Source organism: Corythoichthys intestinalis, chromosome 15 (genome assembly GCF_030265065.1).
Source record: "Corythoichthys intestinalis isolate RoL2023-P3 chromosome 15, ASM3026506v1, whole genome shotgun sequence".
NCBI classification, from domain to species: Eukaryota; Metazoa; Chordata; class Actinopteri; order Syngnathiformes; family Syngnathidae; genus Corythoichthys; species Corythoichthys intestinalis.
This window is the reverse complement of record NC_080409.1, coordinates 5107608-5121105: the sequence shown is the minus strand read 5'-3', so window position 1 is coordinate 5121105 and position 13498 is coordinate 5107608. Positions and strand designations below refer to the sequence as shown.

Sequence of the window (13498 nt, the reverse complement as noted above, 5' to 3'; positions counted from 1 at the left end):
TCTCGCAACTAGCCTTTGTGGCGTTCTCTTTCGACTCTCGGACTCTTGCGAAATACTGCTGCTGTGAAATTAAACTGGCTTCAAGTTGCTTAAATTTCTTGCTGCGTATCTTCCATGTAATCTTGTCGTACATGTCAGCGTGCGTTGTTTAGTAATGTTGCCTCACATTGAACTCTTTAAAAACAGCGACTGTCTCTTTGCAAATGAGGCAGACACAGTTGTTGTGCATTTTCGTGAAGAAATAGTCCAATTTTCACCTACCCTTGATGCGTCAGCCGTCACAGTCAACTTTCTTTTTTTTTTTTTTTTTTTGATTGGCGCCATTTTAGAAAATTGGGAGTAAAGGGTCACACGGAGTAATGTTGCTTTGAGTGCTGCTGCCTTTTAGTGGGTGAATGAGGAGCAGCATTTAGTGTGTAAGCTACTTCATATGTTGGTAGCAGTACTGCTGGCCAATTTATTAAGGCTGTGTGCGGGCCAGACGTGATTGATTTTATGACTGAGGCTGGGGGCCGGATGAAATTTGACCACGGGCCGCATTTGGCCCCCGGGCCGGACTTTGTACATATCTGCTCTAAGCTGTTATGGGAATGTGTTTATTTGTGTGGTTTCTTTATAAAAAGAAATGAGATCACTTTACTAGATAACAATAAATCAAGTACAAATATACTTTTCCAAACACAAGACAAACGGACGCTTAAGACACTGATTAGCATAATCGCATTAGCTTAGCGCTCCATGCTAAGTGGTAACGTCTCATCAACAAAGTAACGAACAATACAATTGGCATTGACATTTACTGACCTCTGACAGAAGCACACTGGATCTAACAACACAAAAGACAATCTAACTCTCGGCACATCGTAAAGTTATTGATTCAGCAACCCAACAGCAGCAGTGAACTCTCTCTCGCCCTAGTAACTAGAACGCACGCGCATCCCCACATCACTCGCAAACAAGGACCTAAACGGGACAGCTCATAGCTGCCGGCAAAAATCGAGTTAGTTGGCAACTAATTTATTAATCAATTTAATCCAATTTAATCAATTAGTTGTTGCAGCCTTACAGACATTGACAAATACCTAGTTAAATGATGATATGGTCGTTCCAGTATAGTTATTTCTAGAACTACTACATACCCCCCAATTTGAAAATTTTAAACTAAAAAAAGGCTGTCATTGTCAGTTGTCAGTAGATTTGCTGTATGTTTTGACATAAAGCTTGTCATCTATTGCTAGATCCTGGAATTTCGTGGGCCTGCCTCAACGGTGCCTGTGCCTTCTGCAGTAGGTGCCAGCGTGGCGTTGGACAAAGTCTGTGCTGTGGTAGCCAGCATGGAGGAGCCAGTGAGGCACACGCACCAACATCTAATTACGTATAATGGAATGAAAGACAGATTCATGTTTAATGTTTCATAATTACAGTATTCGTCAGAGACTCTCATGGGGAAGTGAATAGCTCTGATTCTATTATTAGTAACTTTCATAATATAAATTAGGATTCGTGTCTGATATAATTTTAGCTAGAATAAATAGAAGAGTAAATGATACTAAATTATGGAACAATTCATCGGTTATTCTGCAGCTCTAACACCTCTGACAAAAATCCATCTATAATGCATATTTTAATATAATAGATCCGTGCAAACTTGTAGTTAATGTGGCAAGGAAGGCATATTCTATTTTTCTCAAAATTTTTACTTAGGTTTCAATGAGACTTCTTTCAAAAAGACTTGTCCTGCAACTGTCATTGCAACTCATGGCGAGTGCTGAAAGGCTGTACAGTGGTACCTTTACTTACAAAATTAATTGGTTCTGCAAGTAGTTTCTGAATGTGAAAATTCCATAAGTAGAGATGCCTTTTCCATGTAAATGCCCTAATCCGTTCCAAGCCCCACAAATTTCAGAAAATAATTCTTACATGATTTGATGCATTTTTATGCTTAGTGTAACAAATACATGTTGCAATTACAGTGCTGGCCAAAAGTATTGACACCCCTGCAATTCTGTCAGATAATGCTCAATTTTTCCCAGAAAATGATTGCAATTACAAATGCTTTGGTAGTAATATCTTCATGTATTTTGCTTGTAGTGAAAAAACAAAAAAGAGAATGGAGAAAAAAAACCCAATCATTATTATTTTATACAAAGCTAAAAATGTGCCGGACAAAAGTATTAGTACCTTCAGCCTAATACTTGGTTGCACAACCTTTAGACAAAATAACTGCAAACAACCACTTCCGGTATCCATCATTGAGTTTCTTACAATGCTCTGCTGGAATTTTACACCATTCTTCTTTGGCCAACTGCTCCAGGTCCCTGAGATTTGAAGGGTGCCTTCTCCAAACTGCCATTTTCAGATCTCTCCACAGGTGTTCTATAGGATTCAGGTCTGGACTCATTGCTGGCCACTTTAGAAGTCTCCAGTGCTGTCTCTCAAACCATTTTCTAGTGCTTTTTGAAGTGTGTTTTGGGTCATTGTCCTGCTGGAAGACCCATGACCTCTAAAGGGAGACCCAGCTTTCTCACACTGGGCCCTACATTATGCTGCAAAATGTGTTGGTAACGTGGTCAAGCAGTCGAGTGCCAGAGGTAGCAAAGCAACCCCAAAACATCAGGCAACGTCCGTCTCATGACACTTTGTGTAATGACAATAAAGGCATTCTATTCTATTCTTTTCTATTCTATTCTATTCTATTCTATTCTATTCTATTCTATTCTATTCTATTCTATGTTTGACTGTGGGAACAGTGTTCTTTTCTTTGAAGGCCTCATTTTCCCCCCCTCCTGTTAATACCTTTTCCCAAAAAGCTCAACTTTTGTCTCATCTGACCAGAGAACATTGTTCAAAAACGTTTTCGGCTTTCGCAGGTAAGTTTTTGCAAACTCCAGCCTGGCTTTTTTTATGTCTCTGGGTCAGAAGTGGGGTCTTCCTGGATATCCTACCATAGAGTCCCTTTTTATGCAGACGCTGACGGACAGTACAGGTTGACAATGTTGTACCCTCAGACTGCGGAAAGCTTGAACTTGTTTGGATGTTAGTCGAGGTTCTTTATCTACCATCCGCACAATCTTTCGTTGAAATCTCTTGTCAATTTTTCTTTTTTATCCACATCTAGGGAGGTTAGCCACAGTGCCACGGGCTTTACACTAATTGATGACACTGCGCATGGTAGATAAAGGAACATTCAGGTCTTTGGAGATGGACTTTTAGTCTTGAGATTGCCTGTGCTTCCCCACAATTATTCTCCTCAAGTCCTCAGACAGTTCTTTTGTCTCCTTTCTTTTCTCCACGCTCAATGTGGTACAAAAAAGGACACAGGACAGAGGTTGAGTCAACTTTAATCCATTTTAACTGGCTGCAAGTGTGAATTAGTTATTGACACCACCCGTTATGTGCCACAGGTAAGTAACAGGTGCTGTTAATGACACAAATTAGAGAAGCATCACATGATTTTTCAAAGTGTGCCAATACTTTTGTCCGGCCCATTTTTTGAGTTTTGTGTAAAATGGTAATGATTTCATTTTTTCCCCATTCACTTTTGTGTTTTTTCATTGAAATAAAAATAAATGAAGATATTGCTACCAAAGCATTTGTAATTGCAATCTTTTTTTGGGAGAAATTGAGTATTATCTGACAGAACTGCCAGGGTGCCAATACATTTAGCCAGCACTGTATTGCACGATAACAATAAAATGAGAGTTGAGCATCATGTAAAAAAAAAAAAAAAAAAACAAGAACAAAGAATAGAAGTTAAGAAATTCACATAAAGCTGTCAGAACACGAGGGGCGAATGAAGAAAACTCTTTTATACACACATACACATACAGTAGAGGCCCCTCTTAGCCAATTGAATGCCAGGAAGATGCTAGTCAATAGACAATCACAGAGCAGCTAGAAATATGTTACGTTCAGTAAACTCTGGGAGCTGCGAGTAGCAGCCAATGCTGTATTTTTGCCTTTCGTATCCTGAAATTTCTTCCGTAACGAGCAATATTTTCCCATTTAGATGTGTCCTAGACTCCTAACCAGAAAATTCCGTTTGTAGAGACCTTCATAAGTAGAGGTACCCCTGTACTCCGTTTCAGTGTCAGTGATGGTGTGTTTTTGTTTATGCTGTCATCACTGACATGAATAGGGATCAGTGTTGTTTCCAATACATTGTCCTATTTGTGTTCTATTTCCTCAGCCTTCAGTAAGCGCTTGTGATGTCCTTGTTGTCCCAGTGGGACATTCATCCATGTCTAGAGCCATCGGTGTTGTCCAGAAGCTCTGGAGCAACAATGTGACTGCAGATATTGCTTATGACGTCTCACAGGTTTGTGTAAACTAATTTACTCTTAAATGTTACTATTTTTTTATGAGAGAGGGACATATTTTAAAAGGTATTTTCCTCTTAATTTATACGGTGCAATGACTTTTTCTGATGACAATGCATAGTGTACATGATTGGTCTTGCAAATACAGTGGTACCTCGAGAAAGCTTCGGTCGATGAAAAGTAAGCTTTTCCCACTTCATATTACGAAAAAATGATTCATCATACGAAAGATAATACATACTGTAATAGATCATTCCCTCTCGCAGCAATGCAATGATGTAACTACTGTATTGTCTATATAATTATCCTAATAGGCAGGTGCGTAAAAATCATGCTTAAATGTTTAATGAGTTTCGTTTTTGATCCAGCACAGTGTAGAATACACTACTTTGTTTATAATATTCCGTGTCTCCATGGATATTCCCATTGCATGCTGGGTCAATCGAGAGAACATCAGAACTACTTTTGGGTGTAAATGTAAAAAAAAAGAAAGAAAAAAAAGCTTCACACTAGTAGAGCTCATGTATATGAAACAAAAGACTATTACTTTATTAAGGCACAAACAGCGAGATGAACTAGCAAGCAATGGCTGCCGAATTTAGCTCGTCTTTTCGCACTCCGTGTTTGCTATGAGCTCAGTAGTCATGTAATGACGTCTGTAGTAGAAGTTGGAACCTAACAAACTAGTAACACTTAAACGCCACTTGGGTGCAACAAAGCATTACAAATAAAGACGGGCAATCCGACACTATAATTTGTTTTTATGTTTTTAGAAGAGCTTTGAACAAATTAAGTAAAACGTGATTCATTATATGAAAAAATCGTGTTACAAATACCCTCCGGAACGAATTAATAATAAAATAATATGTAATAGTAAAAATTTTGTTCCTTAAACTTTGCTTTCATAAAAGAATGCTCACTTTGCAGCGGTGTGCAGAGTAGCCAAAATTTTTACTCAAGTAAGAGTGTTACTTCAAAATAATACTCGAGTAAAAGTAGTCATCCAATAAATATACTCAAGTACAATTAAAAGTATTTGTTGAAAATAATACTCAAGTATTGAGTAATGTAACTGCTTAGGATTTTTTTTTTTTTTTTTAAACAATGGTATTTTTTTTTTACTCTGCACAAAGTCATCTATATTAACTGTTATTATTATACTGTACATAACCACATTAAGCCAAAGAAATACAAAAAAAAAAAAAAATCTGAATTCCGTCAAGACAAAAAATCATTACAGAAATGACGCATCATTCATCCAAAAAGCACTAGTGCCCGCTAGTGGAGAAAATAGTTCCTTGTTTGAATAGTTCAATAGTGAATACCTGTCGTTACTTCGTAGTTACTATTATGAAATTAAAAGGATCATATTTCTGGTTTTCCGTGGTCAGTCGGTGTCAAATAAAAACTTGGGAGAGAGTTTAAAATCCACGCTTTCGAGTCATGTTGAGGGCAGCGCTCTATGTCAAATATTTCATTTTTTACGGTGCTTTAAAGACGCCACGTTATTGAACAGCCCAGCGTGAGCATAGAAGGGCAAGCTTGAGTCTGATTGGTATAATGGAGTCTCGCGATTATTGTTGCGAAGTTTCATTGGTGAAACTGGTAGAGCTACTGTTGGCATTGCTGGCAAAAAAAAGTGAAAACTAATATGTAGAACTAGAAACTGCAATTCCTAGAGAAATTACCCCGGTTGTTTTGCTGTCTGGGGTTATAGATCTTAGCCCTGCACAGGTTGGTTTGGGGACAATTTGAGGACAATATTAGGTCACTTCCTGTTGATTTGGGGAAATGTGGGGGACACATCCTGGTCATAACAGGTCACTTAATGTTGATTAGGGGACATTTCGGGGACATGTCCAGGTCATATCAGGTCATTTGGGGACATTTGCGGGATATGTTCTGTTCATATCTGGTCATTTGGGGGGGTTGTCCTGGTCATATCAGGTCATTTGGGGAGATTTGCGGGACATGTCCTGGTCATATCTGGTCATGGGGGGGGGGGGGTCATTTCTGATAATTTTAGGGGCATGTCCTGGTCATATCAGGTCATTTGGGGACATTTGGGGGGCGTGTCCTGGTCATATCAGGTCATTTGGGGACATTTGGGGGGCATGTCCTGGTCATATCAGGTCATTTGGAGACATTTGGGCGGCGTGCCCTATTGATGCTCAATTCCTGTTCATTTGTGGACACTTTTTTTTTGCCATTGAAAATGAAAGGGAAAAAATTTGGACATTCATGGTCGTCAATGGCATCGACTCACATGTGTAATTGGAAACCAAGTACATTGGCATCAATAGAATCCGAGTACATTGGCATCAATTGAATCAATTTACAGTATATGGCCCTCAACGGCATTATCAAAGTAAAAGCCATTGGAAATAAATGGGAAATGTGGACATCCATGGCCATCAATGTAACGCATTACTACCCCCTTCTGTCGCTTTGCTGACCTTTGGCATCCTAGCTCTTAATTTGTTGCTGTAATCTGGAGAAATTACACTACGCTTCCAGAAGCACAAGTTGAATTGGCTTGATGGGCACTTCTTGTGTACCATACAGTCAAGCTGCTCCTACAACAGCTCAATGGGATGGGGATCTGGTAACTGTGCTGGCCATGCCATTACAGATAGAATACCAGCTACCTGCCTCTTCCTGAAATAGTTCTTGCATAATTTGGAGGTGTGCTTTGGGTTGTTTTCCTGTTGTAGGATGATGTTGCAAAATGGAGTGGACTTTGTTATTTAAAATCCTGTTTACCCACTTTACCAGCACCAAAGCAACCCCAGACCATCACATTACATTCACCATGTTGACAGATGACGTCAGGCCTTCTCCCAGCGTCTTTTCATTAGCTCTGTGTCTCACAAATATTCTTCTCTGTGGTAAATGGTGTTATACTTGTATAGCGCTTTTCTACCTTTCAAGGTACTCAAAGTGCTTTACTTTGCCATTTACCTACTGGTGACACAACACCAGGAGCAATGCGGGGTTCAGTATCTTGCTCAAGGATACTTAGGCGAGTTCATCAGGGTGGAGAATTGAACCCACAACCTCTGGCTTGGGGGACAACTACTCCACCACTGAGCCACGCCATCCCCCTCCGTGATCAAAACACCTCAAACTTCGATTCGTCTGTCCTTTATTTTTTTTTCCCAATCTTCCTGTATCCAATGTCTGTGTTCTTTTGCCCATATTGATAGTTTCCTTTTATTGTCCAGTCTCAGATATGGCTTTTTCTTTCCCACTCTGCCCCGAAGACCAACATCCCGGAGTCGTCTTTTCACTGTAGACGTTGACGCTTGCGTTTTGCGGGTACTATTTAATGAAGCTGCCAGATGAGGACCTTAGTGGCGCCTATTTCTCAAACTAGAGACTCTAATGTACTTGTCTTCTTACTCAGTTGTGCATGGGGGGCTCCCACTTAGCTTTCTACTCTGGTTAGAGCCTGTTTGTGCTGCTTTCTAAAGGGAATAGTGCACACCGTTGTAGGAAACCTTTTGTTTCTTCCATTTCTCTTATGGAATGACCTTCATTTCTAAGAACACGAATAGACCGTCAAGTTTCACATGAAAGTTCTTTTTTGCTGGCCATTATGAGAATTTAATCGAGCCCACAAATAGGGCTGCATTAGTGTCACTTTTTTCCAGGCAATGGTAGATGGTTTATTTACGTGACATGTTTCGGCGAACACTTCCGCCTTCGTCGTAGGGTCACTGATGTTGGTGTGACGCGTCTTTATCAGCTGATGGATGAAGGCATGACTCACCTGAAAAAAAACATCAGCGCTGGATCAGGGAGGCCATTGAGATCCGCAAGCGGGTCCCGAGGACCATCAACAGGGACAAGGGGGCGTACATGCTCTCTACGACCTGGAACAGCATCCTGGAAAAATGAATGGGCAGCAGGGGGCATCCATCAGCTGATTAAAAACGCATCACACCAACATCAGTGACCCTATGACGAAGGCGGAAGTGTTCGCTGAAACATGTCGGGTCAATAAACCACCATTGCCTGGGATAAAAGAAAAGTTTTCACGAATACATTTTCTTTATCAAAGAGTTGTTCATAAATGCAATCCAAGTCCAATTTGAAAGCACACTCTCTTGTATGACTATGACCTTTTCCAGTTTGAATGGGAGTTTGTTTTGAAAGGAGACTCTAAGCTTTTACATAAATAGGTTTATTTTGTGGTTTCTTTATAAAAAGAAATGAGACAAGGTTAGTATCTAACAATAACTCAAGTGCTCATTTGCTTCTCCAAAACACAATACAAATGAACACTTGAGATACTGATTAGCATAATCGCTAACTAGCAAAGTGCTCTGTGCGAAGTATTATTGTTTGATCAACAAACTATGCAAACAATACAAAAGTCTTCATTTATTCATCTCTGACAGGGGCACGCTGGATCTAACAACACAAAAGACAATCTAACTCTCGACACGTTGTAATACTGGTTCAGCAACCCAAAAGCAGCAGCAGCAGCAGTTGCAGCAGTGAACTCTCCCTCTCTCCCTCTCTCTCTCTCTCTTGCTCTGATCGTTGGCGCGCGCGTGCAGCCTCACATTATACACACACACACACACACACAAAGACCCAAACAGGATTGCTCGTAGCTGTCAGCAAACATTGACTATCAAATTATTGGCAACTAATTTATTGATTTATTTAATTGATTAGCTGGTGCAGTCTTACACACAAATGTGATGCTCCAGATACTCAACTAGCTCAAAGGAAGATCAGTTTTATAGCTTACTTAACCAACTAAACATTTTTTCAACTGTGCTAACATACTTGCACAAGGGTTTTCTACAGTAGCTAAGAGGTGTCAGGCGAAATGCAAAGTCCAAGCACTTTGCAAATAGAAAAAGCACGAACCCCAATTGCAAACGCTTTGCAAAAGAAAAAAAGCACGAATGCAAACTGCCACAACACTACGTTCGTGCTAGTTGTTAGAACACCCCTCTGTTATGTTATGTGAATGGAGCGTACCAACTCTCTCCCTCTGTTATGTTATTTTAATGAAGCGTACAAACTCAATAACAGACAGGTGTCTTAACAACTACCACAAACGTAGCACAAACGAATGACACCAAATCGGAACCAGTTTGTGGTAAATGAGGGGCTTGGAGTGACGTCATCACTCGAAATTAATATCTCAAGCCCCCCAATTTACTGCAAAATAGATCTGAATTTTTTTGTGCTCTGTTCGTGCTAGTTGTTAGGACACCCCTCTGTTATTGAGAGAGTTGGTACGCTCCATTAGCTGCGGGAGCTAAGCTAATAAAAAGCTACGAGTGACGTCCCCACTCGAAATTAATATCTCAATAAAAGCATAATACTGTATCTACAAAATCGTTGCAGCACAAATGATTAACATCATTTTTATATAAATTTGCGTTTGATGGGGGGGGGGGAACTTTACGGGGGCCCGTAGAGATGGTCACAAAGCACATAAAGCAATATACAAAGTGTCGCCTTTTTTATTATTATTTATTTTTAACTTCTGGGTCATCGTCTTTGCAATTGTCTTGCGAGCCTTTTGCGGTCGTGCTGCGAGCCATTTGCTGTCGTGTTGTGGCAATTGGCGTTCGTGAATTTGCCAATTTGCAATTGCGCTTTAGGAATTGAGGATTGTGTTGTGGCAATTTGCATTCGTGCTGCAAGCCATTTGCTGCAGTGTTGTGGCAATTGGGGTTCGTGCTTTTGCCAATTTGTGATCGTGCTTTAGGAATTGGGGATCATGTTGTGGCAGTTTGCATTCGTGCTTTTTCTATTTGCAAAGTGTTTGGACTTTGGATTTCGCCTGACACCTCTCTGCCACCGTAGTTTTCGAATCATTTAATATCCTTCTAACACAATTAGCAAACGCAACATATCATTAGAACACAGTAGTGATTGTTGCTGTAAATGGGCCTCTATACAAATATGTAGATATTCCATTAAAACAGATATTTGCAGCTAGAATAGTCATTTACCACATTAATTATGTACAGAGTCTATTTCTGATTAGCGTAATGTTATTTCCATTTAAAAAAAAACTGCTTTTCTTTCAAAAATGAAGTTTCTCAGTGACCCCAAACAATAGTGTAGTTCCTTTAACGCGTGGAACTTAAATAGCTGTGATAAGTTAAAATGAAGTTAATTTTTTGATAAGCTTTCAAGTCATGCTCTTCACTTGAAACTGAATGATAAGGCATCAGTGCTATTTGAAAGGAATTCTTCCCCATTTTCTTGCTGATAGGAATGAGCAGCAAAAATGTCATACAACTGTCAGCACTTATGGGAGCCTTATCGCCTCTGAGACCACAGTATCAGCAAACAAACTACACACACTATGAGCCCATGCGCACTCATATGAAAGTTCTGAATGACCCAATAATTGTGTCTAAAGAATCCAAGAAGACAACAGCCAGTCTGATAAATTGGAGTCAAATTCACACTTCAGACCAGTGTTGTTTTTGGCAGCCCTTTTAATTGTTGTTTGTCTTTTAGACGAAAATACTTCTTAGTGATATTTTAGTCATTTTTAAGATGTGTTTGTCTTGGTCTTTCGTGTTTTTCAAACTTGGAAAAGCTGGAAAAAAAATCTTACAGCACACCGCAAACCAAAATGTTCCAAAATTACTTTTTGTACAGTATAGTTAGTTATCTCAATATTTATATTTTCTCAGTGTGATACTTGAGCCTGTTTGGATGAACACAAAGCCAATATCTTGGCAGGAATTGAAGAAAGACACACATGAAGCTCTTCTTCAACAGCTCTGAGTCTGTTTTTATTTTTGTAGCAGTAAAGCTTGAAAAGCTCAGAATTACCAGACGGGGACTTAAGTAATGTCTTGAACCGCATCAGGGCCGAATATAGTCCATCAACTTGTTTTGGAGCGATGGGTGTTTTGTTTGGAGATGACTTTTAAGCTTGCTTGCACCATGGCGCTGTTGGATAGCTGCTCGTGTCGCATTCAAAAACTGCTCGGATTTCTAGTTTGGTGTATATCGACACTTGAGTCTAGTCAAATGATGTGAAGAGGGCAATAATCCGAGTATAGTGCTCTCACGGCGGGGGGATGTGCAACAAGCCGTCGGCCGAGGAGACAAGGAGCATGTCAGCCACAAAATGCAAGCCACCTAGTACATATTAAAATGATCCCAGTATTTGACATAATACAAAACACGATGTTTACTCACTTCCTCGGTCCCACAGTAGTAGGGCTTGTTTTGGCCAATATCCACCGGTGAATGGGAACCTTTTGAAACCCCAAAAAGACGCACATGCCTCTCCCTCGTACAGCAAGATTTTACTGCAGCCGTTTGGCTGCCGTGATGCGAAAAATAATTATTTATTAATCCGCAAAATCAGCTGAATCCTTAGGCCGCCCTCTCCCGTACACGTCACAGCACCTTCTTCCTCAATGCAAGACCGAAGCTGGACGTCTGTCATTTTCGTAGCGCGGGAATAAAAAAAAAAGAATAAATATATCGATCGCCAGTGTTGTCACAGATTACTTAAAAAAGTAATTTAATTACTGATTACGGATAAGCGGCATGGAAAATGAATGAATGAATGAATGATTACACCTCAAAAAAGTAATCTAGTTACTTTACCGATTACTTTATTATCAAAGTAACTAAGTTACTTTAAAAGTAACTTATCAGTTACTTTTTACCAATTTTTCTCCTTTTACTGCCTCAACATAAAAATGACAACAAAAAAATGTCATCGCATGTAATTGAATTTTTCACATAAGGCTTAATCTTTGAGTAATTAGTCGATGGGGTTGATTTCAACCACCATTGACTCGCGCTAGCTTAGCCACCCTGGAGCCCTGAAACTAACAAATAACTGACAAACTGCACGGAATTTGTTCAAATCAACTCCAACGACTAAATAAACCCCCTCTAACATAAAGACCTAGCTGTTAAAATATTGTATATAAAAGTTGTAAAGCAATAAAACAAACAACAAAAATTAATGAAATGAACAAGAATCCTACAACGTATTTCATAATGGGTCAAAATCATTTTCCGAGCAGATCATGTGATTAGCACCTTAGACACTAGCTTTTGCTGTGCTAAGCCAAAACTATCTGTGCAGGCAAGATGGGTATTTAGAATTTCTGTAAACCTAAGCTCCGCGACCCTCGTGAGGAATAAGCGGCATGGAAAATGAATGAATGAATGTAAACCTAAGCTTTCAAACACAACCAACAACAACTGAGCTTGAACAGTTATATATATATATATATATATATATATATATATATATATATATATATATATATATATATATATATATATATATTTTTTTTTTTTTTCAGTTATTTCACTTTTTTTGCCATTCCACATGTTCGTTCGTAGTTTTGATGTATTCAGAGAGGATTTACAATAGTAGTGAAAATATATAAAACGTAAAAATGTTTAGGTGTGTCCAAACTTTTGATTTTTGTTTCAGTCATCAACATGCTTTGCCCCCAGCCCCACAAAAGTAAAACTCAGCCTATGGTTACAAACACTGACAAAAAAACGTGCTCAAAGGCTGGTTACAAACTGCAGAGGGGCTGGCTGTCTTGTTACCCGTTGTAGGCTTTGTTTCGAGTTTTGTCGCGTTGTCCTGTAATTCCAAGTGCTTCCTTGTTGAATTGGATGTAGAGTTTTTAGCGGCCGACAGTCTTTTTCAGCCAGCGTAAAGTTTGCAACGCACGGAGATATTTTTGTCATCTTTGCTGTACAGAAATGTGAAGTAATGGCTGTATTTCTAGTGAGCAAAGGCATCCATTTGCGGTATATATCCTTGCCTGTTAGCCTCGCTGCCTCCTCAGAATGCTATGTTGTTGACCGCCGTGGCAGACAGCCTCAAACAGCATCGTAATACACGTGACCCGCCCCCCGATGAGAAATGCTCTTCATACATGACTACAGTATTCTTCATTCTACATACATTATGAGGCAAAAACAAAATAGTAATGCACAGGCACTAGAGAAACTTACTTTAATCGGATTACTGGCTTGGAAAAATTAGCGCGTTAGATTACTTGTTACTGAAGAAAGTAATCAGATTACAGTAACGCGTTACTGACTACACTGTCGATCGCTTCTTCACACATCCAAGTGGTCCATTTCATTCACGAGCTTAAAATACCGCATGTATTATAAAATAAACATGCTTTTTTTGT

The 13498-nt window shown here is 39.5% G+C and overlaps 1 protein-coding gene across 1 annotated transcript in view; it reads left to right on the top strand.

Annotated features, from left to right (window-relative positions):
- The window catches only part of eif2ak4 (eukaryotic translation initiation factor 2 alpha kinase 4), a 119692-nt gene that overhangs the window by 75761 nt on the left and 30433 nt on the right, over positions 1-13498 (top strand). The window contains exons 30-31 of the mRNA XM_057858810.1: positions 1239-1346; positions 4190-4318. Of these exons, the coding sequence (XP_057714793.1) occupies positions 1239-1346; positions 4190-4318 (237 nt within the window). The remainder of the gene's footprint in view (positions 1-1238; positions 1347-4189; positions 4319-13498) is intronic.